At 35.5% G+C, this 24705-nt stretch overlaps 1 protein-coding gene across 6 annotated transcripts in view; it reads left to right on the top strand.

Annotated features, from left to right (window-relative positions):
* Positions 1 to 24705, top strand: part of CACNA2D3 (calcium voltage-gated channel auxiliary subunit alpha2delta 3) — a 405672-nt gene that overhangs the window by 198113 nt on the left and 182854 nt on the right. For all 6 annotated transcript variants that reach the window (XR_010433489.1, XM_064667663.1, XM_064667662.1 and 3 more), the window contains 2 exons: positions 7360 to 7449; positions 12284 to 12397. Coding sequence is in view for 5 of the 6 variants with exons in the window: in XM_064667663.1 (XP_064523733.1) it covers positions 7360 to 7449; positions 12284 to 12397 (204 nt within the window). In the remaining variant the exon portion in view is untranslated. The remainder of the gene's footprint in view (positions 1 to 7359; positions 7450 to 12283; positions 12398 to 24705) is intronic.

Genomic DNA, 24705 nt, shown 5'->3' with positions numbered 1-24705 from the left:
GAACATTTTTTTTCTTTTGCTGCCAAAAATATGATACTCTCGGGCACGTGGTGTGACTCTTGAGGATAGTCCTGTGCAGGGCTAAGGGTTGGACTTGGTGATCCTTGTGGGTCCCTTCCAGCTCGGCATGTTCTGTGATTCTGTGCAATGTCTCTTCCCATATTATGACTTCAAATAGAAACAATCAAAAAATGCTGGAATGGTATTCCATATTGTTATAGTTTTCTTTTATGTGGAAAGAGCAGATCTATATTTCTGATGATTGCAGGGACTGGATTTTTAACAGTTCACTCTACTACTCTTTTATGTAGCTATTCATACTCCTGACCTTACTTAAGACAGGTATTACTTAATGCAGCATTGTTGCTGGAAGCATGCATAGAACCAGTTTTACCAAACTGTTAGTTCATGCTGAGCAAACTTTAATTTCTACCATTTTGGAAGTACATGTCTCTCTCCTTCTCTCTCTCTCTCTTTTTTTTTTTTTCTTTAATACTTGACTGCCAATATAAAAAACTCCCATTAAATGATCCTTAACAAAAAAATCTCTCCACAACATACACAGAGGCACACCCCAGTTCTTGCTGACTGCATCTTGCTAGGTTCATCTGACATCACTTGTAGCAAATACAGTTCTTAGAAGCAGAGATAAGAAATTACTTTGAGATGTTTGACTGGAGCTTTTAATCTCATGCGGAAAGCAGCTGTTTCAATAACTCCAAATAAAAATTGCTTTCACAGGATCAGTACCCCAGTCTGTATTTGTCTTGAAAGTATTTACTGAAGAACTACTTTGCTGTCTTTCTGTAAGTCTCAGACGTTTTCAAATGGAATCTTTCTACTCTGAGGATGTCACTTAAGCATGCCAAATGCCCTTCTTTGAACACAGTTTAAACTTTAGCAAAACAAAGAAGCAGAAATAGGAGATCTAGAAGATAAGCTATCCCTATCAGTTGCCTTTCATTTGTAGTGAGCTAAGGGGCAAACCAGCTTCTCAGCAGAATAAATAGGGTTGAATTACACTAACCTGGGGCTGGATGTGGGGAGAGACCACGTCCTCTCTTTTTGGGAGAGCGGGGTGTAGTGTTTGCTTCTGCTGAGAGGGTTCCCATGTGCCAGCACAGACTCTGCCCTGCTCATCCTGAGCCCTCTCCTAGCCACAGCCTGGCTTTCCAAGGCTCAGGCATAAGTGAACCCTGTGTTTGCCACCCCCAGCAGCCTCTTGCCCCAGGCACTTGGGCTACAGCCAGAGCCTATTCTGTTCCCCTGCACAGCCTGGCTAGGTAAGATGAAACCTGGGAGCATCTTCAGGGAATGGAGCATAAGGATATTTTTTGGTAGGCTACAGGAAACAGCTTCAGCCTCAGGGCTTGTAGCAGCCTGGGAAATGAGTGTTTCTCAATGGTGTTGGTGCTGAATATTCGATGGGATTAAGGGTAGCAAATGAACACGCTCTTTCACATTCAGGGATGGGTTGCAGAAATTCTTATCCATAATGTGCAGGGAATGTAACAGGCTTCCAGAGAGCCAGACTTTCAGAAAATCCAATTAGTCTTAAGGAAAAAAAAAAAAAAGATATCTGGTGTCTGGTTTGCACATTTTCGCAGTGAAACACGGTCATTCTTGCTCCCCTCCACATCTCTTTACTTTTTGGGACAGAATCAGTATTGTAAACACAGTGTTAATTCCACAGATTGGCTCTAGACCACTTACCATTATTTTCTGGACCACAGTGTGGGAAATAATTACCTAAAAGAAAAAAAATTAACTCTCATTAAAGTATGAAAAAGCATTTAAAGCATTATAGGCCTCTTATATCCACTCTGTCAGAAATGTATATTAGTTTTCAGTTCCAAGCATCAGGAAAGATATTATAAAGTCCACTTCCACCCTTCTCCCCCCGCCCCTTCATTTTTCTCTGTCTTTCATGTAAGAACATATACCTGCCACTAGAGTAAATCTGTACAAAGTGCACACAGAGCAAGGAAGCTGCATTTCTCTTTGAATGGCACCGCAGTTATCATTGGTGAAGCCACATTCTTTCCTTCTCTTCCTCTACGATGTGCACTCTGTGTTCCAGTTGCAACTTTACTTAAATTAAGAGTTAAAATTCAACTGGAATCTCTGAACTGAACTCTCTTCTCACAGCTACAGTAGTAAGGGGTGAAAAGTTAGATTTGCTTTTTAATTTATATGACGTAAATTAGCCAAGTTAGCCAAAGATTCTTGATCCTGGTAGAGGTTTCATAGGGATTGGTGTAGTGAAGGCAAGAATTCGTTTTTGAACAAGCCTCATCTTACCTGTTACTTGATCAAGATCACTCCTTCATTAGAGCACTAATAAATATCTGTCTGATGTATTACAGTAGATTTAATATAATTAAGCATTTTAATATTTTCATGTAATTTTATTATGGGAAAGGAATGAAGGTTGGAGAAACCAGGTTTTTTTCAGCCCTGAATCTCCAGAATGTTGATCAAATAACATGCTTTTCTTTAAGACAGTGTGAGGGTTCTAAGTATCTAAACCTGTTCCCAACCAGCTTAAAGAAGAGCCAAGTAATGCAGTCTTGAGTTGTAAATCTTCATTTAACTTATTTATTTTTTTTTTTACTGCTAACAGTAACCCACCAGGAGGAGATGCTAACATAATTAGTATAAAATGTTTAGAAATTTCCACAGGTTTTGATCAAATTGTTTTATTACTTTTCTGCAAAATTGTTGGTTCTGTAAGTGCTCGTTGTGTGTAGCTTTCAGATCAGTGAGGATTTAATTGCACCTTGAATTTCTGTCAGATACAGCTTCAGAAAACATCCTCTTTTTTGGAAACCTTACTGAATGAGGTTTGTCTTTTATTTATAAAACGCAAAGTTGCAATTTCAAATATGACAGTGATGGGAGTGGTGTTAGTATATGTGCTTCCACTTTTACTAAGATAAAAAGTAGGCATCCCAGTACTAGATTTCTTCCAAGATATAGTGTTTCAGCTTTCATTTTACAATAGGACAATATAGAAATTTGTTTTAAGAATAATTATAATGTCAGGTGATATGACAGGTGTCATGGTTTCTCTACTTACTTCTAAGTTTTTCCAGCCAACAATTGTCATAAATTTCTGTGTTGGTACATACCTGCCCTGAAGGTTCAGTTTAGATCTGTGGATACTGTAAGCTATCCCTAATTTGCAGATCTTGCTTGAAGTTTCATTTATCACAAGAATTAAATCTGTAATTACATTGGGTAGCATAACTGAGGTTGAAATTAATCTGTGAACCTAAATGTGGTTTAGTAATATAAAATATGTAAGGTATATTCGAATTTTACCAGACTATTTTATAATTTGGCATTAGCACTAAACAGCTGGTGCCTTGAAGTATATCAATTTGCTATACACAAATTTAAAAAAGAGTGGGAAATAGTTCAGACACTATTCTGTCACCGTCTGCACTTTCTCCACAAATTACAAACATGTGGAACTGCCTATTTTAATACCAGTTTTCTTGGGCCAAGAGGTTTTCATCTTTGAGAAACTCCATGTTACAATTTACCTACCCCAAAGGAGTCGGATGACAATCTGATTTAATGTAACTCCAGATTTAAAGTAACAATATTACAATATACATTCCTCTTTTATATGTTTTTTTAATGTACTATATATGGGTTGAGGACATTTCTCTGTAAACGTTTCCAGATGAAATATATCATCTTCTAGATGCACAGATAGGCACAGTAACTCCAAACTAAATCAAGAACTTACCCCAGTGTAAATTCAAATGACAAAAATAGACAGATGTAGTGCATAACTTCCAAAGGGCTTTTATTTTTCTATGCAATTACCAGAAATTAAATAACCAGAAGACTGATTCAGCAAAGAAGCTGAGTGAAATTGCCAATAAGAGGTTGGTAAATACAAATTTTGCATATTGAATTTTATTTAAGCAAATTACTTTTGCATATTTAGCTATCCGCGTCTGTCAGATCTCAAGAAAAGGTTGTCAACAGCATTGCTTGGCTGTTAAAAAGCCCCAAACAGTAAAGTCTCACTGAAGTCTACTCTTTTTTTAAAACTGTCTAGCCATTATAGACCTCCAAATCTTTCAGTTCGCCCCAGAGCACTGAAATTTGGTCTGAAGTTTTCTATTGCAGCAACCAATTTGCTCAAGGAGAATTTATTTTTAATGTGAGCATATTGAATCTTGAACTCTTTGGTTCAGCATTGTTTTTATGATTGCTTTTATGAAAAAAATCCTGTTTTCCAACACAACATATAAGGAAACAGAAGTGGTTGGATAATTATCACTAGCAAGCTAACCTGGAATTGCCCTGGCAGTGGGTTTTAAATGGGATGATGCTTAAATGCATTTTATGGATGTGATACACATTTATTTGTTAGCACATGTGGGTAAACTTGCCTGTGACACACCAGTAAATATCACTCTCCCACCTCACACGTGCCTCCTGATTGGTTTTTTTCTTTCCTGCTTTATGTGCTGATGTGGTCCATGTTCACAAATCTGATAAATCTTTGCCAAGTATGTCTCAGGAATATTTGGAGTTAGAGCATGCATGGATAAGTATGGAAACTAATAGCAAAGACTTGCAGTAAAACTGACAAACAAATCTGGAGCAATGTTGAACCTGTTAATGATGCTTTTCTGGAGGAAGCTCCCCCTTTTCAGACAATTAATAGGAAATATCGTGATTTTCCAGTGTAACTATAATCTCTGCTACACATATCAGTTGTGAACTGTTCCCTCTTTGGAATCAGGGGAAAGTACTTTATTCATAGGCTTGAATCCGTGGTCCTGTAATCCCATCTAATTTGGATATTCCTACTTATCCTAAGTGGTACCTTATTTTTGATAATTGGAAGTAGGCTAAAATAAAATGTGTCTTAAGCAGAAATAGGTGTGAGAATATGATTTTTCTTCTTTAGAAAAACACTGTCAGTATCCCCCATTTGGTAAACCTCATTCTTCTTCAAACAGGCACATTTGTAACTGCACCTGGGACAGGAACCCATTTCCTGATTCCATGCCCATCAGATGCATTTGTTGGTTTGCTTCTAACTTAGAGGGTCCTAACAAAGTTTACACAATGTAAAAAGAAATAGGAGAGAAGCAAATCAAAGAGATTTGCATACATAGATTCTTATCAGATGTTGGGCTCACTGGGACTTTGTGGTTCTGACAGTGGACAGTGTTTAGAAACAAACAGCAGCACACAAGGGCACAAGAACAAGTGTGTGCATTGCTGCTGTTGTAGTTTGAAACCTGGTAGGTACATGCAAAGAATTGTCCTGGCTGACATGCACAAGTGCATTTGTATCCTCGTTCTCTTCATCTCATGTTTTTCAGACACTTCCACATCATCAGTACCTCCACAGCTGAACGTGTCTGTACTTCCTCACTGCAATAAGACACAGCTTCTGTTGAGCTCTGACCCTATAATTTTATAATCAGACATCAGCGGCTGATTGTCATAATTGTGTGCCTAATTTGCATTCAGAATTACCAAGACTATGCATGTCAATTAGGTATATGAGTCCACAATTAGGTATTGCACATTCTGGTATTGCACATGGAAATTAAGCTTACGGTTGCCCAGCAATGATTGTGCACACAGTTGGACAGATATCCAAGTCATACTCTAGGAAATTCAGATATTAGTCTGTAAGGGCTCCAATAGGATAGTAAAGAGAAGTTGAGATGAACCAACATTGTACAATTTATTACTAAAAAGAGCTCTTTAAGATGTAAAGTTTAAAATACGCTTTTTGACTCATTAAGAGCAGGGAACTCCTGGGTTTGGGGATCTGTTTGGTTCCTGAAAGTTACTGAAAGTGGAGTTGAGGTGTTTTTTGTCTCATTCTGAAATCCCTTTTACTTCAAACTGATGTTTCAGTGGTTAATGTCCTGCCCTGACATTTTTTCACTACTATAAGGGCTGGAATACACTTTTCTGTTTTGCAGTGCTTTTGTAATGGATGAAATTACTGAGTGGGAGTTGGAGACATGTGTGGGCAAGCTGTAGAGAAATTTTGAGAATATTAGTTCGAAACTTTGCTTTCCTCATACACAAATAATGCAATGTTTTCTAAAATGCCTTTTCCAGTACCAAATAGGGCACTATAACGTGACTGGCAGAGCGTTGTTGTACTGCCTGGACATGTCTGAAATGGGAAAAAAATGTGTGTTTGAAATTTGGAGCTTTTCTCCTTACAGATTTTCCTTAAAACAGCAGCCTGACAGGTTATAGTTGTGTCAATAGTACACCCTTGGAAGTCACAATAAGGTACCACTCTTTGAGAGGGTAAACAAGCAGCCTCTCTGAAAGTACAACAGTATATTTTGATTGTTTGCTAATAAACATTGTGAGCCAGATGTAGAGTGAACAGTCTGATTAAGCCATTCTTTGTGCTGCCTGTGAAATAAAACATGATTTGTTTTGGCATGAATCCAGTTAATGCCACACATTGAGGGCATCTGGTGTGATAAGGTAGAGAAACAAAGAAATGTTAACTTGCATGTTTTGTGATTTTTTTTTTTCCAGTGGACATAAAGTGCTGAAATTCTCAAAAAAAAAATGAAGACAAGACAGAGAATGGAGTTGATTTAAAAAACAAATAAAAACCTACAAACCCCTCCAGTCAAAGACCAAACTGCACGTGCATTTGGGCTTTTTTTAACCTTTTGCAGAATCACCTTATAGCATCTGTCCACTCTGAAACCTGGAGGCAGAAAACATTGATTTTTTTAAAAGTTGATAGTGCATGGATTAATTTTTTACCACTTTTACTGTGTTGTCTCAAAAAAATGGCACTATTGTATTTCTTCACATATCAATAGTATACTTTTCAGAACTTGTATAAATAGAGTTATGGTGAGAGAAAATGTTTGTTCTTCTGACTGATCATGTGAACTGAATTATACACTAGAGATTATATAATTTAGTATTAATTTTAGATAATCTGTTTATGCTGCGTGTTCATTCTTGATAATTCATAGGCCTTGTGATAACAATGGAATAGTAGTTTGAAAGAATATTGTGAAATGAGAAGAAGATATGGATGCCACTAAAGAGAAACACAAAAACCAAGGAAAAAGTACTTGATTGAATAAGTAGCCAAAAATGTATCTTGTGTAACATTTGCATTATAATTGTTCTAACACATCCTTAGTTTGGTGTTACTTCAAGAGTCCAGAAGGATTAATGGGGAATCATTTTGGTTTATGAACTGGTGTATTCAGTCATTTAAACCTAAGAAGTAGGTTTAAAGTGTTCAGAAATAATCATTGATATCAACAAGTATGTTGTGACAACATCCTGACAAAGAAAACTTTCTTGTTCATGTTTCAGCATTTCAGGGAACACCTTGACAAACTTTTTGCAAAAGGAATTGGAATGCTGGACATTGCTTTAAATGAAGCTTTCAACATGCTCAATGAAGTAAGTTCATGCTTTTCAGATTTACACTGGGGACACCTTTCTTGCTGTTTAGCAATTTCAGTTTTAAAATAATAAATTAGAACTCAAAAATGTGATGGTAGTAATATATTATCCATAGAACAAGAATTCTGTATAATCTATATGTGGTGGAATATATAAACAAATCTACATTTTTTAATGTGTATGTTTTATATTGATGTGTTTTGTGTCTATGTATGCACCTATACATATGTGTGTGCGTTAAATAAGGTTTATTTCAGCAGCTGTTCTATGTGTTAAAAAATACCAGAGTAACATGCAAATTTCACAGTTTGTTCTTTTTTTATTTGGAAGAACTAATGTTTCGAGAATGACACGAATTTGTGTATTTATAAACACTTTGAGAATACACTGTTATTAGAGTTGTGAAATTACTGTTTATAGGTTTGACTTCTGGCATGACAATTATCATTTATTGCTTATATAAAGGAAGTTACTTGAACACTTTTGTACTTCTGAAATGCTCTAAGATAGAGGGAGAAATATAAAGCTTTGTCTAACCAGCTCAAAGGTATTGTTTTAACTATTTGTCTGCCAAAAACATGCAGGTAACTTTCTGATAACATTCCTGTGAATAGTGGCTATAAACAGGAATACAGTCTCTAGGAGGTGAACATCATGATCATGGAGATAATCTAGTGCAGGGCCTGCTTTTACTCACAGGGTACACATCAGTCTTAGTGGTTATGGTGATTTTATGTAGTGTATTTCAGAGAGATTTTTCTTGTCATTTCTGGCAAAAGTAAAATATATTGTCAGTCCATGTGTTTCAGCAAAGGACAACTTTAGCAGCATTTTAACTCAGCTGACTGTATACTTTCTTGGAGATGTTCATTGGAAAAAAGCAAGGAAAGAAAGGAGGAAAGTGAACAGTAGCAGTAATGAATTCTGTATCTTTATTCTGTAGCTTTAGAATTAATATGCATCCTAACTAACCTCAGTTGGATTTTAAGAATTCAGAAAAAATAGTCATAACTCACAAATTAGTAGATTATAAAATAAAGATTGAACTAGACCAAATAGTATTGTAGAAACTTTATTATTATCACTCATATTTACCAGGGTTGTCCTGGAAAGAAAAATTTCAGTCACAAATACAGGTAGCTTATCCCTTTTTTCCTTTTTTTTTTTTTTCTTCTTTTTTCTTTTCTTTCCTCTGCCCCCTGTCCCCCTCTTCCTTAAGTATAATCAGTTACTTGGGGGAAAAAATATTAAAATCTGTTAGTCTGCTGGAAGATGAAAAATCTCATCTAAACTAAGTAGCAAACTATCTTTTGATTGAAGGAGACACCTTGCAAAGGAGACCTTAAACCAGAACATTCTCCAGAAGGTTTTTCTTGATGAGCGTGCCTGCCTTTATAGTGTACATTTATAGAATAATTACTGGTTCTAATGCCTTTGTATTCATCTTGAAGGACAATATTGATCAATTCCTTTCCAGGCATAAAATCCTAAAATGAAAAAAAGGAGGATTTTCCTCCACCCACTGCTCGTGTGTTCAGCCAGGCAGTGTGGAACTAATGCCTTCATGTGGAGCATGCCAAAAATGACAATGGGAAAAGGTGCATGAAGTAAAAAACACTCCAGGTTATTTTAGAGAGTTTATTAGAATTGTGGGCACCAAGTATAGTCTTAGGAACCAGAAACACAACAGTAAATAGCAGCCAGCCTCAATGCAAGAGTTGTTCTGTGCTGGTCTTCCAAATCTGTGTAAACCGAAAAACTGAAAAAAACTTCGCGTTACAGACAGTGATCAAGAGTTCCTGAAATGAGAATTGTTTGGTTTTATTTTGTTGTAAAATCTGTGAGGCAACTGAAGTTATAGCAATAAATGTGGTATAAAAATCTCATTAAATAAAAGTAGTTTTGAGAGTAAGGGGAACTGATATCCCATGTACTGAATTGTACCCATGAGACAGATCTGTAAGGTCATGATGGGTTGTGCTGCATGTGTTCAGATCTATGCAAGGTGGTATATTGACTATTTCTATTTATACTATAAAAGGAAGTATAGTAGGTTCAAGCCTTCTTGCATATAAACTTTCAGAAATACCAGCATAAAAATCTTTTCCATTATATACAGGCATATCAACAAAGTCTCTGGAAGTTTCTGCTAAGCAGCATAGCCTAGAAAAAAAGCTACTTAATCTTTCCTTAAAAGAGTACAGCAAACCATTTCCCACTTTTTTTTACAGAATGCGACCTTCATGTGTCAGAAATCTATTCTTGTAAACTATAAGTTAGCTAAGGATGTCTTTTCTACACTAGGAAAAAAAAAAGAAGTAGGAAGGGGGGCAGGTAGGAAAGGAAAGAAAAGAGAAAGCTTTGTGTTGCACAAATAGTCTATTAAGATTCTGGTTGGATTTTAGAATGGTTCAGGGGTTACACCAATTAAACTCAGTTGATTTTCCCTTGCAGTTTACCTTTCAGTATTTGCTATGGTTGTTAAGATTTGAAGATGGTTGATACTGATGTCTTTGAAAAGGACATTTAAAAATCCGCTTCCAAATTCTTTCCAATCATCAGTTTATGCAGTGTACATTATACAGTGTAAGAATAGAGAAGTGCTTGGTACAGTAGTTGGGCACCTACTATGTCATGTGACAACTGCAATTATCTCTTTTGGTGACAAATGCACTCTTTGTAGTGATTACCTTTAAAAAAATCATAACCAATTAAATAAAATTCTGTGACATTTCAAAGACTGTTAATCACAACCAAATGCAGTAAATGTCAGGATGCGCTGAAGTTTTTTCAGCTAACTGATGAATCACTGAGTTAATTGTAGTTCATCATAAGGCCCTTGTCATTGTTATTATTATGGAAAACACTTTCATCACTCTTGCTATTCAATAAAATTAAAGTTTTAGACAAATATGAGAAGATATTACTCATCAAAGTATTTGAATTGAATCTCATTCCTCAAAATATTCAGATAAGTATGTAGAATAATGCAGATGCACACAGAGTGATGTTTTAAAATAAATGTATGAAGGCATTCCCCCCTCATTAATTTTTCTTTTAAGATACCTTGTCGCTTTCCAAATACATTGTCCCTGTGAAGAACATATCCCTTCCCAAAGCAGCTTCATCTTTACGAGAAAATATGGACTCTTAAGATCATGAAGGAATCTCACTGTAAAAATTCTAGTTCTAGTTAAGACTGGAAAAACTGCCATGAGTGAAGAATTTTGTGGGTAGGCTGTCCTGCAAGCATCACAGATAAGAATTTTCAACCAGCCACTGACCAGAATATACCTAAACACACATTATCTGCCTGTTAAGCAACATGTTTCCATTACTCTTTGCTGAGATTCCTTTTTGCTCAAAAAGAAACTGAGGGAGAAATGCATTGATAGAAATGATTGTTGAATGTGGGTGTGATTACTCACATAGAGAAGTGTGAAGGCAGAAGAAAAGAGGACAGAGCACTGCTGGAGCCCACCATCCACCCTTTTCTATTGCAGGAACTTCTACAAAGATGAAATTTTTAGAAGTTCAGAACTTTTTTTTAGAAAAAGTGACTTTTAGAGTTTTGGAAGAACAGTGAATATGTAAGGGTGAGTAAACTGCAGAAAGCTTAAAGACAGAGCAGTTGCTACACCAAATCAGATCAGAATAATCTGAATAATTTTTGATGAATACAGAAGTGGTCAGTCTCTGTGAGGTAATTCACCTTTAAATGGGACCACCCTATTTTGGGGGACAACCAGGCTGGCAAGGTGGGACAAGGTAGTTGTTGCTTGGCTTTCTCAACATCAAGAGAAAGGGCATAGGATGAGGCCTTGCCTGACCTCGAATTTGATAATCTACATGAAAACTACATGGGAAGAGAATAAAAGGAGATTGTTCTTTCATTAGCATGTATTCAACTTTTAGCCCAGTCTGTAGAGTTGTTTGTAATATCCCAGTTTGTTGATCTTTTCATGGATATTTTTTAAAGTGTTCATACATAACAATGAAAAATCAAATAATTTTCCAGTCTTGCTTTTCTTTTTTTGCTAAAAGCCAGATGTTTCACCTAGGTTCTTTAAATATATAAGTATATGGAAAAATAAGAACCTGTTCTATAACCAAAACAAACGGAGGCAATGGATTCAAAGTCAGAGCACCACCTCCAGAATCAAGAGATCAAAGCTTCTGTTATGACTCAGTCCAACGTACTTGCTCTTTGACAGGAGAAAATCTCATTTGTATAATGATGAAACTCCCTTTGCATATGCCAAAGGATATGTTGATTGCTGTCTAAGTACCTGTGCTCAAGTGCTGCTGTTCAGCAGCTTGACTTGCTTTTATATATTCATTTTGAGCAAGAGGAGAATCTCAAAATATATAAATAAGGACTTGGTTCTCCCAGAGAAATATTTTATAGAAAATAACATATGGAATGTAATCCTGAGTGAATCTGAATGCCATATGTCATATGTCTCTCTGAGTTGTGTATCTTCTTTACTTTGCAGACAAATCCTCAGTCATTCATTACTTCTTTCTTAACTTGTGCTTTTAAAATGACATTTAAATCAACGCAAACCCTCTATAGATGCATTGATACTTGTCATCTACCTAAAACAGGGGAATACAGTTTCAATTTGGGGAAGTGCTGTATTTGGGTGTGTTTCTTATTTTTCAATTCACTAAGAACATAATATCTATGATAAACTGTTTTCAGCCTGAATATTTTCATCTACTACTAATAATACTAGAGATTTCACAAGAGACATGTTTATCCAGTGTGATCCTATCTATCTTCATTTAACAGGAATGTGCTGTACCTCATGATTGTTTCCTTTCACAGTTCAATCACACAGGACAAGGAAGCATTTGCAGCCAAGCCATAATGTTGATCACTGACGGGGCTGTGGACACATATGATACAATATTTGCAAAATATAATTGGCCAGACAGAAAAGTAAGTATGTTATCACCTTTATTTAATGGAAAACCTGAAGCTTCATGTCCAAGATAAAGTGTAGGTCTATTGAAAAGTCAATAACAATCTTTCTAATGATCTAAAAATGATTTGGATAACTGGATGTTTCACTAATGACAAAAATGATGTTTATATGATATTGCTCCAGGATAGAGATGGCCTTTTACTGTAGTAATGAACTTAGGTTCATAAGATATTAAGGTACTGTTTCTCTCCAGGGTACGTTTTTGGGCATTATATAATCCTTCCCCTGTGAGACATCATTAAACAAGAAAATTTTCTTCTTTCTCCCAAAATGCACATTAATAATTCAGTGCTTTTTCAAGCTAAAGATAGGTATGGACTGTGGACAGTGAATGCCTTACTATGACTGGAGAAACAGCAGGTGTAGTACTCTGTATTTTTAATTTCTTTATTTGTCAGAGTGAGGCATAGAGTTGGCAGTTGGTAAGATTTTATAAAAAAATTATTTGCTTCTATTGGTCTGTATGAAGAAATTTGCCCAGAATTAAATTTCCTTGTTATATAACACGTGGAAGTTTTGCAGTAGTACAGAAACACCCTTTTCCTGACGAGGAAGTTCTAGTAGGCCTTGTATCTGTGTATGTGAAATAATTTCCTTCTGCACTTTCTCTTCTGCTAAAGCAAGTTTTGGAACTATTTTAGGAAGTTTTTGTAGTTTGACATACCTGCTGTGTTATGTGCCTGTGAAAGCAACAACCAACTCTTTGAAGTGCAATTTGAGCAAGTAATTGATTAATCTCAGTGTTCTGCAGCGAGGTTCTCTATTTTGTGGAAAAAAAAAAATAGTAGTTTTAATTGTAGCTTTTAGTCCTGCTTCTCTTTTATAAAGTTCTGTTCTCTGTTCTCTCTTCTCTTGTTTACCTGAACTAGACCTCATCTATTAGCAATTAATGAGCAAGAGAAAATGGGAAACTGGTGACCTTTTTTTTACTGGTCTTCTGAAAATGTTTTGCTAATTACTGTAATTTTGTGGAGTAAAAATTATGTGCAACCATTCTACTTTCTGTTGGGTAAGAGGTTATTGTTCAGAGAACGTAGAGTACTAAATAACTGCAATCTGAAGATCTATTTTGCTCTTCAGATACCTTGCTAGTTCCTCTTATGTAACTTCATTCTCTAAAAGAAGAAAGGTCATATGCTTTGTGACTTTACCAGGATGTGCCAGGAAAACTGTTATCTTTGGAAGAATGCAAGGATACCTTGGTATTTCTGCATATTCTGTAATTCTTTTTGTGTGAATTGATGCTCATAGAAATGCCTGATAGTAATATAGTCTACATATATTTCTTAAATCCTTGTTTGTATTCACACTTACTTCTGAATGTTTTCTGGGAGAAACAAGACAGCTATAACCTGATTGTGAAATTACTGTTTTAATAGCTGCATGTTCAGATCAGAAATGTTTATAAACAGCAGACAAAAATGTTTCCTTTTTCTGAGTAATTTCCAGATGTTTGCACGTACTTTTATCCCTATGGAAATGGTCTGAGAAGTGTGAATTTCAGCTACAGGCTTCAGTATTTACTCTTAATGCTTTAGTCAGTTAAATCTTGTAGCGGTTCAGGATTTCCACGATCAAATGATGTATGAAGAATTTTCATTAAGCAATATACAAATGTAAAGAAGTTAAATTTAAACAAATTAAATAAAGCATATGAGGAATATGACTAAATTTAAATTATCTTTGGAATTTCAATCTGTATTTCTTGGACCCTCTCGATCCTACCAATTTTCTCTCTTTTCCAGTTTTATTTATGATTGTGTGACTTGGTTAGTTTTTTTTTTTATGAAAACACAATGTTGTTCCACTGGGAAGAGGGTTAAAAGTCTTGTGGCCAGTCCTTCTGCTCTTATTCAGTGGGATACTATCTAATCGAAGTTGTTAAGTCCTCAGATGTTCCATGAGAACATTTTGCTTTATCTATCAAACACTGATGTCTAAGGAGATTCACAGAATCTCTCAGTAGGGTGTGCCTCTGATGTGTTGTATTTTCTTATAAGATGGAGTTAGTTCCTCTCTTAAGAAGAAGAGACCATGGGGACACTCTCTCTATCATAAGAAATCAGTAAGGAAGGAATTCTCTGAAACAGTCAGCTAAGTATTTTCAGAAAACCATGTGTTGTATATCTTTCATGTGCAAATCCACAGCTATATCTGAGATAACAATACTCAGCACAGCTGTTGCAATAAGCAGCAGGACAGGTTTCCCTTGGGGAATATTTCTGCAAAGGCCTAGCAGGAAGAATCCTACCTCGTTTACCAAGGACATGGTGTTTAGGGAGTAGCTTTTAGTTCATCTGCAATATTCTATGCAGCTCTATACAAATATTTATTGTGTTAATATGGCCTTCTAAATTGTGTATTAGAAAATATGCAGGGGAAAAAAAACCCAAATCACTTTGTCATCTTTTCAGCCTGAAATGTTTCAGTATGAAAAATGTAAAAGATTTCCATATGTATGCTTTAATGCATTAGAGCTTTCAATGTTTTTATAGGATTTGTTGTTCTAGAAAGAAAGACTTATTCAAAATGCACTAGCATATATACTATTTGCAATTTCAGTGTGCCTAAAAATTATGTATCCTGTGCACTTCACATTCACTGCTTTTGCATTACACCATCTTTATTCTCTCCAAAGCTGGTTTTTTATATTTATAAAACACACTTTTGAACTGCTTAACAGTTTTTTTGTCACATTTTTTGTTCTCTATTCATCAATGTATTGCCTTTTCATCTTTCTTATCATTTATATTTTTCCTGCATTTTGATATTGGGGTGGACAGTGATGGAAAAGGTAATAGCTCCTAATTGAGGTAAGTTATTAAGTTTCTGTTTACCTCAATTACCTTGTCAGAAAAGTACCAACTCCAGTTAAAAATTATCTAATGTTGGATAATATTAAATATGTTATCAGTAGTTGCAACAGAAGCATCTTCTCTTATAGAAAAGAAGAAATTCTTCATATAACTATGAAGGCTTTACTAGTTTGTTGGTGACAATCTCTAAAAATGGAGAGTGAAGTAAACTGTCAGGATATAAATAACAATTCATATTTTTTTCCTTTTCCCAAACCATTTATATCTCTGTAAAAGATATTTTTTTTAAAAAAAATAAGCTGTGTAAACAGGGATAAGAGCATTTTATTACATAGTATTGTAGATGAATTCTACCTGAAAACTGATTAAAAATCATCTTCCTTCTGATAATGCATTAAATGAAAATTGTGTTGCAATGATTTTTAAATGGAATAAAATGGCTCCTGCTAAATCACCAAAGGAGCTTAAATTAGTCAGTTGGGTTTTTGGGAGGAAATCAGGCTGATTTTGTGTATCAGCTAAAGACTTATGACCATCAAAAGACTATTTAAAATTATCTTCTGGACTGTTTCCTTGAAAGAAGAAATGCTTTCATTTTACTGAGTTTTTTATGAGTCTCTATCTCCCTCAGCAAAAACCCTCCCATTTCTGCATGTTTTCCTAATATATTCTGCTACTTAAAATGTAAATCTAGTAGAAGCTGGTTTTATAACATACTATATTTTATTTACATGACTAAGTCTCTAAGTTGATAATGTTTATTTCCTTTTTTTTATGAGTCCTTATATACAATCCTGCACCTCGAGGAGCTGATTCGCACACATTATAAATGAGTTTGTGTTATTTACATAATTTTTCTCATTCATGAAGCTTGCATTCAGTAAGTTTCTGCAATTCATTCGTGGCAACTCTGTCACATGAAATACCAACAAGAGAACAATTAATCTGCAAGAGTAAATACATCTACACTGTTATATAAAAGCCAAGATTTTCAGCATGTAGCAGAAATAGTACCAAGATAACCCCTCAGGTTTGCTCCCAGAAGGTAGTACCACGAATTTCTTTTCTTAAATAACACAATCCTTGTTCCTCCCTATTGGAAAATTCCAGCAAGTAACTAATGGAAAATGCCAGGAAGACTAATCTTGCAAATGTTGCTGAAATGCTGTAGCACATCAAAAAATGAAATTACAATGAAATCAGAGATATTCCAAAGCTTCAAGCTCTGTCATGTTCTCAGTTGAAAACCATTTAAATCACTAATTGAAAATTAATCAACTTTGAAGAGAAAGTGTCTACTCAAATATTATTTTACATATTTTGACATTTTACATACAGCAAGACTGTTCTCAGTATGTTGTGATATTGCAAAGGAAAACAATACAGTAAATCCTTTTGTCTAAATATATGAGCAAACACTTTAAAACCCTATTGACTCAGCAGCAACTTCATGAATCTTTTTTCTCTTATGATCCTTTTTCTCCGCTGGCTAAAATGACCCAGTGCCTGCACATATTGCAGGTGTTTTTCTTTCCCCCATATCCACACTGTTTTTATGTGACTATCAAGTTCTGTAGTTCTATAAAGCCTGTCTACTCACTGTTTTGGAGAAGCCCAAAAGCATTTCTTCCATAACTATGATTCAGAGCAGTCTGAAGTCACATTGAGATTGGGGGAAATAAGTGCTTATTTCAGTTTGGATACAGTCTTCTAGCATTCCTATTTCATATGAGTTGATGCAGCACTCAAGTGGTTAAGGAAGATGTCAATTTTGTGACCTTTTATGTCTTACAACATCCAGAAATAGACATTCTGCTCCCCTGAGAGCTCTTTACTTCATGATGTTGTACCAGAAGCAAAATCTGGAAAAGAAAGCAAAAGAATAATTTAATCAGTTGAACTATGTCCTTCCCTTTGGTTTGTCTCCGAGTCTGAGAAGCATTTGCTTTCATAATTATCTGGAATAGCTCTATGCTGTGGTAGATACATGCAAAACCAGAAGCACTAATCCCTAACTACGTAGTCAAGTTAAATGGAAACCAAAACCCCACCTAAAATTTCTTCATTTTCTAGAAACAAATCCAGCTAGAGAATCTGGGATAAAAATACCTCCATATTCAGTTACCTTGTTAGATATTCTGCAGCCTTTCACTTTCTGGGCAAGTAAGAGGGAATAGAACTTCATCTGTCTGTGTTCCATTATTCTGAGGATTCTGGGTAGAATTAATTTTGTATGGCACAGAAATATTTTCTTTATCCCTATGAACCATTACAACAAGGCAGAGATTTAAGATGGTTTCTATCACTTCTAAAGTTTCAACTAGGGTGAATATAAAGTGTAACTGCAATAACATCTTTATTCCAACTGCTAAATGATTATGATATAGAAAGACCTAACAGCTAATGCTGCCTGTGTCTGAATGGAACTTTTGAAATTACAATTTAAATAGTTCCATGACTTTTAAGTGTTTATACCTGCTCTTACATCTGCTTCACTGGAAAAATTTCGTAGTCTGGCAGGTTTCTGGATCTATATACAGTACTTAAAATTATAATTGAATCCAGAGGGCAGCACCTCAAAATTTGCAGGATTAAGATTTGATTTCATAACTGTACATTATATTTGCAGACAATAATAATCGGTTGATAACTCCTTAGTTATGTGGGACTTTCATGCATACAGGATCAATAGTACATTTAATAATGTATGGCTTTCTTAAGTATTTAAGAAAATACTTGGTCGTTGCTGGTAAGAACTGGGCACTTGGTCACTAAAGCTCTTAATTTCAATCTGTTCATTTATATTAGAGATCTACAAAGTAAGTATTTATCTTTAATAGATATGTTTTTTTATTCAACTAGAAATCCATTTAGTCAGTTTATTTAGTTGTAAACAATCTATTGGCTTCAATTGCTATATATGAAATGGAAGTCTGAGCTTTGAGTATATGTAAAATTGCCCAAACATTTAGATCCTACCACAGGACAGGAAAGAATGCTTTCCTTTCCCTCCTTTAACAAAGAAAGGTGAAAACATGACATGTTTTCGTTTCCTTTGTCTGAAAACTATCCTAAGGAAATCGATGGATGCTGAAAACAGGCTACAAGAGAATGAGTGGCTGTGCTGTGGCCTTGCATTGGTGGCAAATCATCTTTTTCTTCATGTCTGCTGTCCAAAAGGTTAAAACCTTCCAGTGAATTTTTAACCAAGTCTGTAGCTGAGGAACCTGCTGATGTTGGCAACAGGGAACATTAGTACAGCAGATTGAATGTCTCGTGTGCAATGTTGCCTGGATGTTATTAAATTGATTTTTTTTTTCTGAAAAGACTGCTGCACTTTAGAGGTGGATGTTATTACTGCTCCACAAACCCTGTGCTTTATTACTGGTTATCTCAAGAACAAAAGATAGTCCAGACACTTCACAGACCTTTCAAACGATGGCATAACTTACATTAATTACCTATCTTTTTAGGCACCTCTGCAGTATGATGAAAGATGGGGTATGAGATCAAACAGAAGTTTTTGATTTTGGGATAAAGAGAAACAACTCCTCAGAAAACCTGTAGTCCTAGTTTCTTGCCCCATCTGCAATTTTTTTTTTGGGGGGGGGGGGGGACAAAAAGTTTAGAAAAGGTTTTATTGAGCATTATTACTTCTCCCTTTTAATGAGAAAATTGGGCTGGTAGGTTCCTGTTTCAGTGAATTTTTTTTGGTCTAAAGTACCATAATGCAGTCTACAAGCAGTAGTAGTATTTTTACTTGTATTCTTTACTATGAGACCCACAGTTGTTAAGGCCTCTCTTCTAGTCTGATTTCAATTCAGTTTGCCATGAGGAAACTTTTTCTGCAGTGTTTAAAATCAAAAGATGGGGAGATGTTTTTTGTGAAGGTAAGGTTAATTAAATATTAACCTCAGGGTATATGTGGATTGCCAGAGGAAGGATTACTGCCCCTTGTATACAGAGTCCTATGGTTGGCTGGAATCACAGGGTGGCTAAAGCTTTCTGATGTTTGAGGAATTTTTGATGGAGTGATAATTTATACACAATGTAAATGCGTATCCAAAGTGCCATTACCATGCTAATGTTTGCCATATAGATACAAAAGTAAAGTAGTGATGAGTCACACAGAACACCTTATAAACAGTGGGCAGTGAAAATGGAGAATAATCTAAAATCTGAAGTAGATTGTCCAAAGTACTCTTTTGGAACTCACGAGTATTGGTAACACAAAAATGATTCCTTTTCCTTGTAAAAAAAGGAGTTAATTTTTATGTAGTATGTAGAGAGAGTTCCAAAATTTAAGATAAAATACGTGTCCCTAAAACGTCCCTAGATGACTACAAGTCAGTATTTGCATCTGTCATAATAGTGAATATGTGGCTGACAGCCATTACTAAAAAGAGAGACCAAAATGTAATAAGTTAATATTATAAGAACCTGTTATATTATGGATTCTCTTTACTAATTAAAAAAAAAAAATATATTAAAAACCCCTTCACTTGATATTTTACATGCTGTAAGGTCTTAATTTTTAAAAACTCTATTTTTACGAAGTTATTATGCCAGAAGCAAGATGGTTAAAATAGGCATAGTAATTGCACAAGTATGCCTGTTTTGTTCTGTGGACTGTGTCTATTCTTGAGGTAGTGTTTTATGTGAAGAATTATGTCATCTGCTTGAGGAAATGGTGAGATCATTTATTTCTTGCAGTTTTTCAACAGCACGATAAAAACTGTATTTTAGTTTGTGTGGTTTAAACTGAGCAATGCTGCAGTTACACTAAAAGCCAAGATTCAGTTCAGACTGCTTGTTTTTAATTACTTCTCTTTATAGTGTATGCATCTTAGACACAACAGACAGAAAAGAGATGTTGAAGGCTGTCAGAGCTGATCTATTTTAGATGACTCTCTGCAGTCTCTGTAAAATATCAGGAATGCGTGTTGTTAATTGTGTCACCAACAAAAAGGTGACCATGGTTGCATATGTGAAACCCATTCGGTTGCATTTGACAAAAAAGAAGTAATACAATCTTCCAATCAATTATTTTGGATTAATAGTAGTAAAAAAAAAAGTTAAAAATAGTAAATAGTAAAAAAAAAAGAAAAATACTATGTTGGATTGAATGTCTTCCTAAATCAAATGTTTAAAGTTTGGCATTTGGAAGGAGTTGAAATAATCTGAATTTGTATTAAAGGTTACATTAGAGGAGAGCTGAGGTAAAAAATAAGTTGATGCAACAGACCAAACTAGGGATCTGTTCACTCATTTCTGCTTCCTCCCCCAATAACCTGAAACAAGGAGATGTACAAGCTTGCTTGCTTTATAGGTACTTTCTGTTCTGTAGAGCACAAGATACTAAATGATAACTTTTCACTGACTTTACAGATAGAGAAGACTGAAAAATTCATATGTTTTAAAAAGCTGACCTTATGATGTTTTAGGCCTGTTATAGCTTTTAGAATATCCTGCAATAAAATTTCGAGTTTCTAATTATTTATTTAATGAAAGATTAAGCTTGAATCAAACATAGTATTATGTAGTGAAGAACCATTATTATCACTGAAGATTTTTTTATGACTACCAAGAATGACTTCAGTTCCATGCAGAAGTACAAGTAGAGGAGACAGCACAGTTGTGAGGCTTAAGAGGAAAATGGGTTGTTGCATCTTTTCCTAACCACTAGGTCAGATCCATTGCTAGTTCTGGTGAGGTCTGGCAATTCCACAGCCTGTAAGCAATTGGCAAATACATTGGAAAACTATAGACCAGCACAAACCCCAACTGTTTTCAAACATTTTCATCTGAGTTCTGAACTATATTTCTACCTAGTTTGTGTGATCCATTCTTAGTTCATTCCTGTATCACTTTTCCTTTAATGAAATCTTCATATACTTCTATGTTGTATAACTCTCACTGAATTAAAATAAACCATAGTGTGTTGTTTCCTTACACACTGAGACTTTAACTTGTGTTGGATATTTACATTAAGTTGAGAAGGTTGGTAAATTGCATGTTTAAATATCAAATCTCAAGAGATGTTTGGAAAGGGAATGTTACAAAGGGAGGAAGTTAAATGTTTGGTATAGTATTCTCTTGCTGGCATCCCATTACATGCAGTGAATGGTATTTCTTACTCATTTTACTCTGAGAGGCCAAATTTGCCTGGTTTGGAAGTATAACAGACGTTGTTTATATGAAATTATTATTCATATATACCATTTTCCCAGGGTACCTCTGTTATCCTTCGTGGTGTCTGGCTATAGAACAATTCCACAATGAATGCACATATATCAAGACAGTACAAGAGATTCATTCCATGCAGGGGCTCATGTATGTCTAGTTTAGTATTCATTTCAGCGAAGCGCTTACATATGTGAATTATTACATCTCTATAACCAAAGCAATGGATTCAGGCATACATTAAAGCCCTTTACTGAATTAAGAACTAAACAAGTTATCCAAACAATCCCATCTTTAGAACTCCGTTGTGGGTCTGCTGATTCTTTCTGAGTGGTTGAGTTTGTAACTTTGTTAGTGGTTCTGCATTTTATAGAATACCCATTTAGAGCACATTGTTTGTTTATCTCACTATATTTATACCTACTTTTTCTAAACTGGCATAACAGCATTAACTGCAGTCTGAGACTTCTGCAAAACATGGCATTCTCTGTAGACTTAACTTTTGTGTTCTGTTCCCATGTGCAGACATCTGCTGCAAAACTGATAAAACCCCATTCTTTTCTGTGAGGTTCTAAATGCCATCATCCCATAATCCTCTCTACTACCCCTGCCATAGTTGTCCCTGTGCAGAACTGACAGAATGAGATTTTCACATTTGAATAAATATGTTCTCTTTCTGTGGGATAACACTGTGCACTGACTTCTGTTAAGATTTTGGTTCAGTCACAGAGGTTTCCCCTTACGAGTTCTTGAAAGCTTTTTGCTGGATTTGAACACTGAGGCTGAGTTTAGTGCATTGTTAGAAGACAGAAGTCTTTATTCTGCCATCTTATGTCATTAGACATTCATATCTTGAAGAAACATGTAGGATTTTGAATCATCTGGGACTTGTTATTGAAGAAGGCTTTAAAATCCATTGTAGCAGTGAAGTGTATATGCCAATGGCTGCTGTTCAGCATGTTATTATGAAAATAGGAGCAGCTATAAATACTTAGAAAACATTTTGAAATGTATGTTATATTGAGATTCATAAAACAGAACACCTACAGAGCCTGGACAATTCAAGACAGAAGCCATTTAGGGTTTGTTTTTGTGGAAAATTGGTTCTCTCTCTGATCGTACAGTCAAGTTCGTTATCTCTTATGCTTCAATATGATCTGGAAATACTCAGCAGCTTCTGGTAACATTTTTATGTTCACATCACCTATTTTAAAAAATAAGTAGAAACAAGTTATCCTTTTGTGAGGAAAAATGTTGCCACGAACACCCTTAGAAAGAAGACTTCTCTCTGTTGTCAAGATGCCTAAAGGAAAATTTGGAAGTTTGCATGAATAGAGATAGCAGACATATCTGCTAGGCAAGCTCCTGGGCATTCCTCTTGGCAAGAATAAAATATGATGGAACTGTAGAATACAGCAGTTATTCCAAGTATTTTCTATCAAATGTGATTCATTCAGTATTTCAGCCTCTGATGAGGAAGAGTTCTTTGGGTTCTTGAAAGTCTGAGGTAGTATCAGGTATGGTCTCTTTCTGTACTTTTTAGTTGATTTAATCATACAAGATACTAATACAGCCATGAGGAATGTTTCCTAAGTGTAAAAAGCAAAGATAGAATAATACTGGTCTTTGAATGAATCATTTTTATTTCAGTCTAAATCTTTAACTCTTACTAAACAAATGTGCATTGGCAATCAGTAAACTGAAATACATACTCAGTATGTCAGATAGAAAGCAGTGAGCTTCTTTTCAACTCTTGTCCTCCTAGACTTCTTCTTCCCCAAATAATTAACAAATTATTGCAAAAAAGGAGTAGGTGCAACATATTGCAAAATATGAAAGACCACCTGAAAAATAACTTCTGCTATTTTCTAGATCCATCTACCTAGTAGACTTTCCAAGAGTAAAAAATCAAGCCCAAAATTACAAGGAAAAGGTATAGTGGAAGGAATAGGAGAGAGAAGGAAGTAAGGGGAAGTAAATGAAATAGGAATCAAAAGGGGATTTCTCAGGCACAGATTTCTTTCCTTCTGGGATAAAGTTTTCCATGGTATTGCATGGAAGGCTGGCTGCAGAGAGCTGTGAGTTACCAACATGCACAAGCCTGGAAGAAGAGTTACCAAATTCTGGACTGGTGTTACTAAATATGATTTTCAACAAACTGAATATAAAATTTGGGACTGCAGCTGACCTCCCCTTCTCATGTGCCTTATGCTCCCAGGGACCTGAAATCTGGGTTATAGGTTACTTGCAGCAGGTCACTTATTCAGGATTCCAATCTTCCTCTTTTGAGGTGCTACTTTCCCCAGATTTTGCAGTACCTACAAACATCTACCAGCCTGAGAATGACTGTTTCATTTGCTCTGCAGTAGGTGTGCAGTTGTTTTCAATTAATTTTAAAATTAAGGGGAAAATTCCTCAGCAGTTTGTCTACTCTATTAATTTAATCTCCAAGAGTGAAATTAACTGAGTGTACATTTATTGGGTTTGCTCTTACTGTGAAACAGAAAAGGCTGAATTTCCCATAAAATGAGAGTTTTGTCTAAATACTGAAACATCTGTGGTAGGGATGGGTGAAAACTGTAAACATTTGCTTTGGCTAAGTTTGCATCACATTTAGGGGGTGAGTTTTCATAAAATATTCACGCTATCAAGTTTTATAGGCACAAAAAATTAATGGAAGACGAGTTTCATCCTCTGTGCAAAAATTACTCGGTTAGATTATCTTTCTGTCTGTCCCTTTGTTGTCACAGTTGAAAAAAAGTTTCTCATCAGTCACCAGTTTGTGGGAGCACCATCAGTGTAACATTTTTGCTGTTGTAGTGCTGGCAATTTTGAGCGGGGACCACAGAATGTGGCTAGAGAGTAGGGATAGTCTGAGATTCCCATTGTTTTCTAGTGTAGAATTTGAGTCTGATCTGGTGGTTTATATTGTACTGGAAAGGCATAAACAGCCTACAATTCAGAAATAAATCTGGACTTTTACTATGACTAAGTTCTTTTCCCCTCATTCTCCCATTACCTCTGTTCTCGTGCTGTCATGTCAGTACTACTTGCCTTTGTTCTGGGCCCTCTTGGGAACACAGCCAGTGGCAGAATCCTGCCATTGTGTGGCAGGGATTTGTGAGGATCTAAAAGTCTCTTCATAGCTGTGAACTCCACATCAGAGGAGTTGAGGGTGGTTTTAGTACACTGTTTCTGTCTCCACTGGGTCTTTATTTGGGACATCCAGTATCGTAGCTGGGTGTACCTTGCTTTATTTACCA

This window comes from Pseudopipra pipra, chromosome 11, assembly GCF_036250125.1.
Source record: "Pseudopipra pipra isolate bDixPip1 chromosome 11, bDixPip1.hap1, whole genome shotgun sequence".
Taxonomy (NCBI): domain Eukaryota; kingdom Metazoa; phylum Chordata; class Aves; order Passeriformes; family Pipridae; genus Pseudopipra; species Pseudopipra pipra.
The sequence above is the reverse complement of the archived record's forward strand: the minus strand, read 5'-3'. Positions and strand labels throughout refer to the sequence as shown.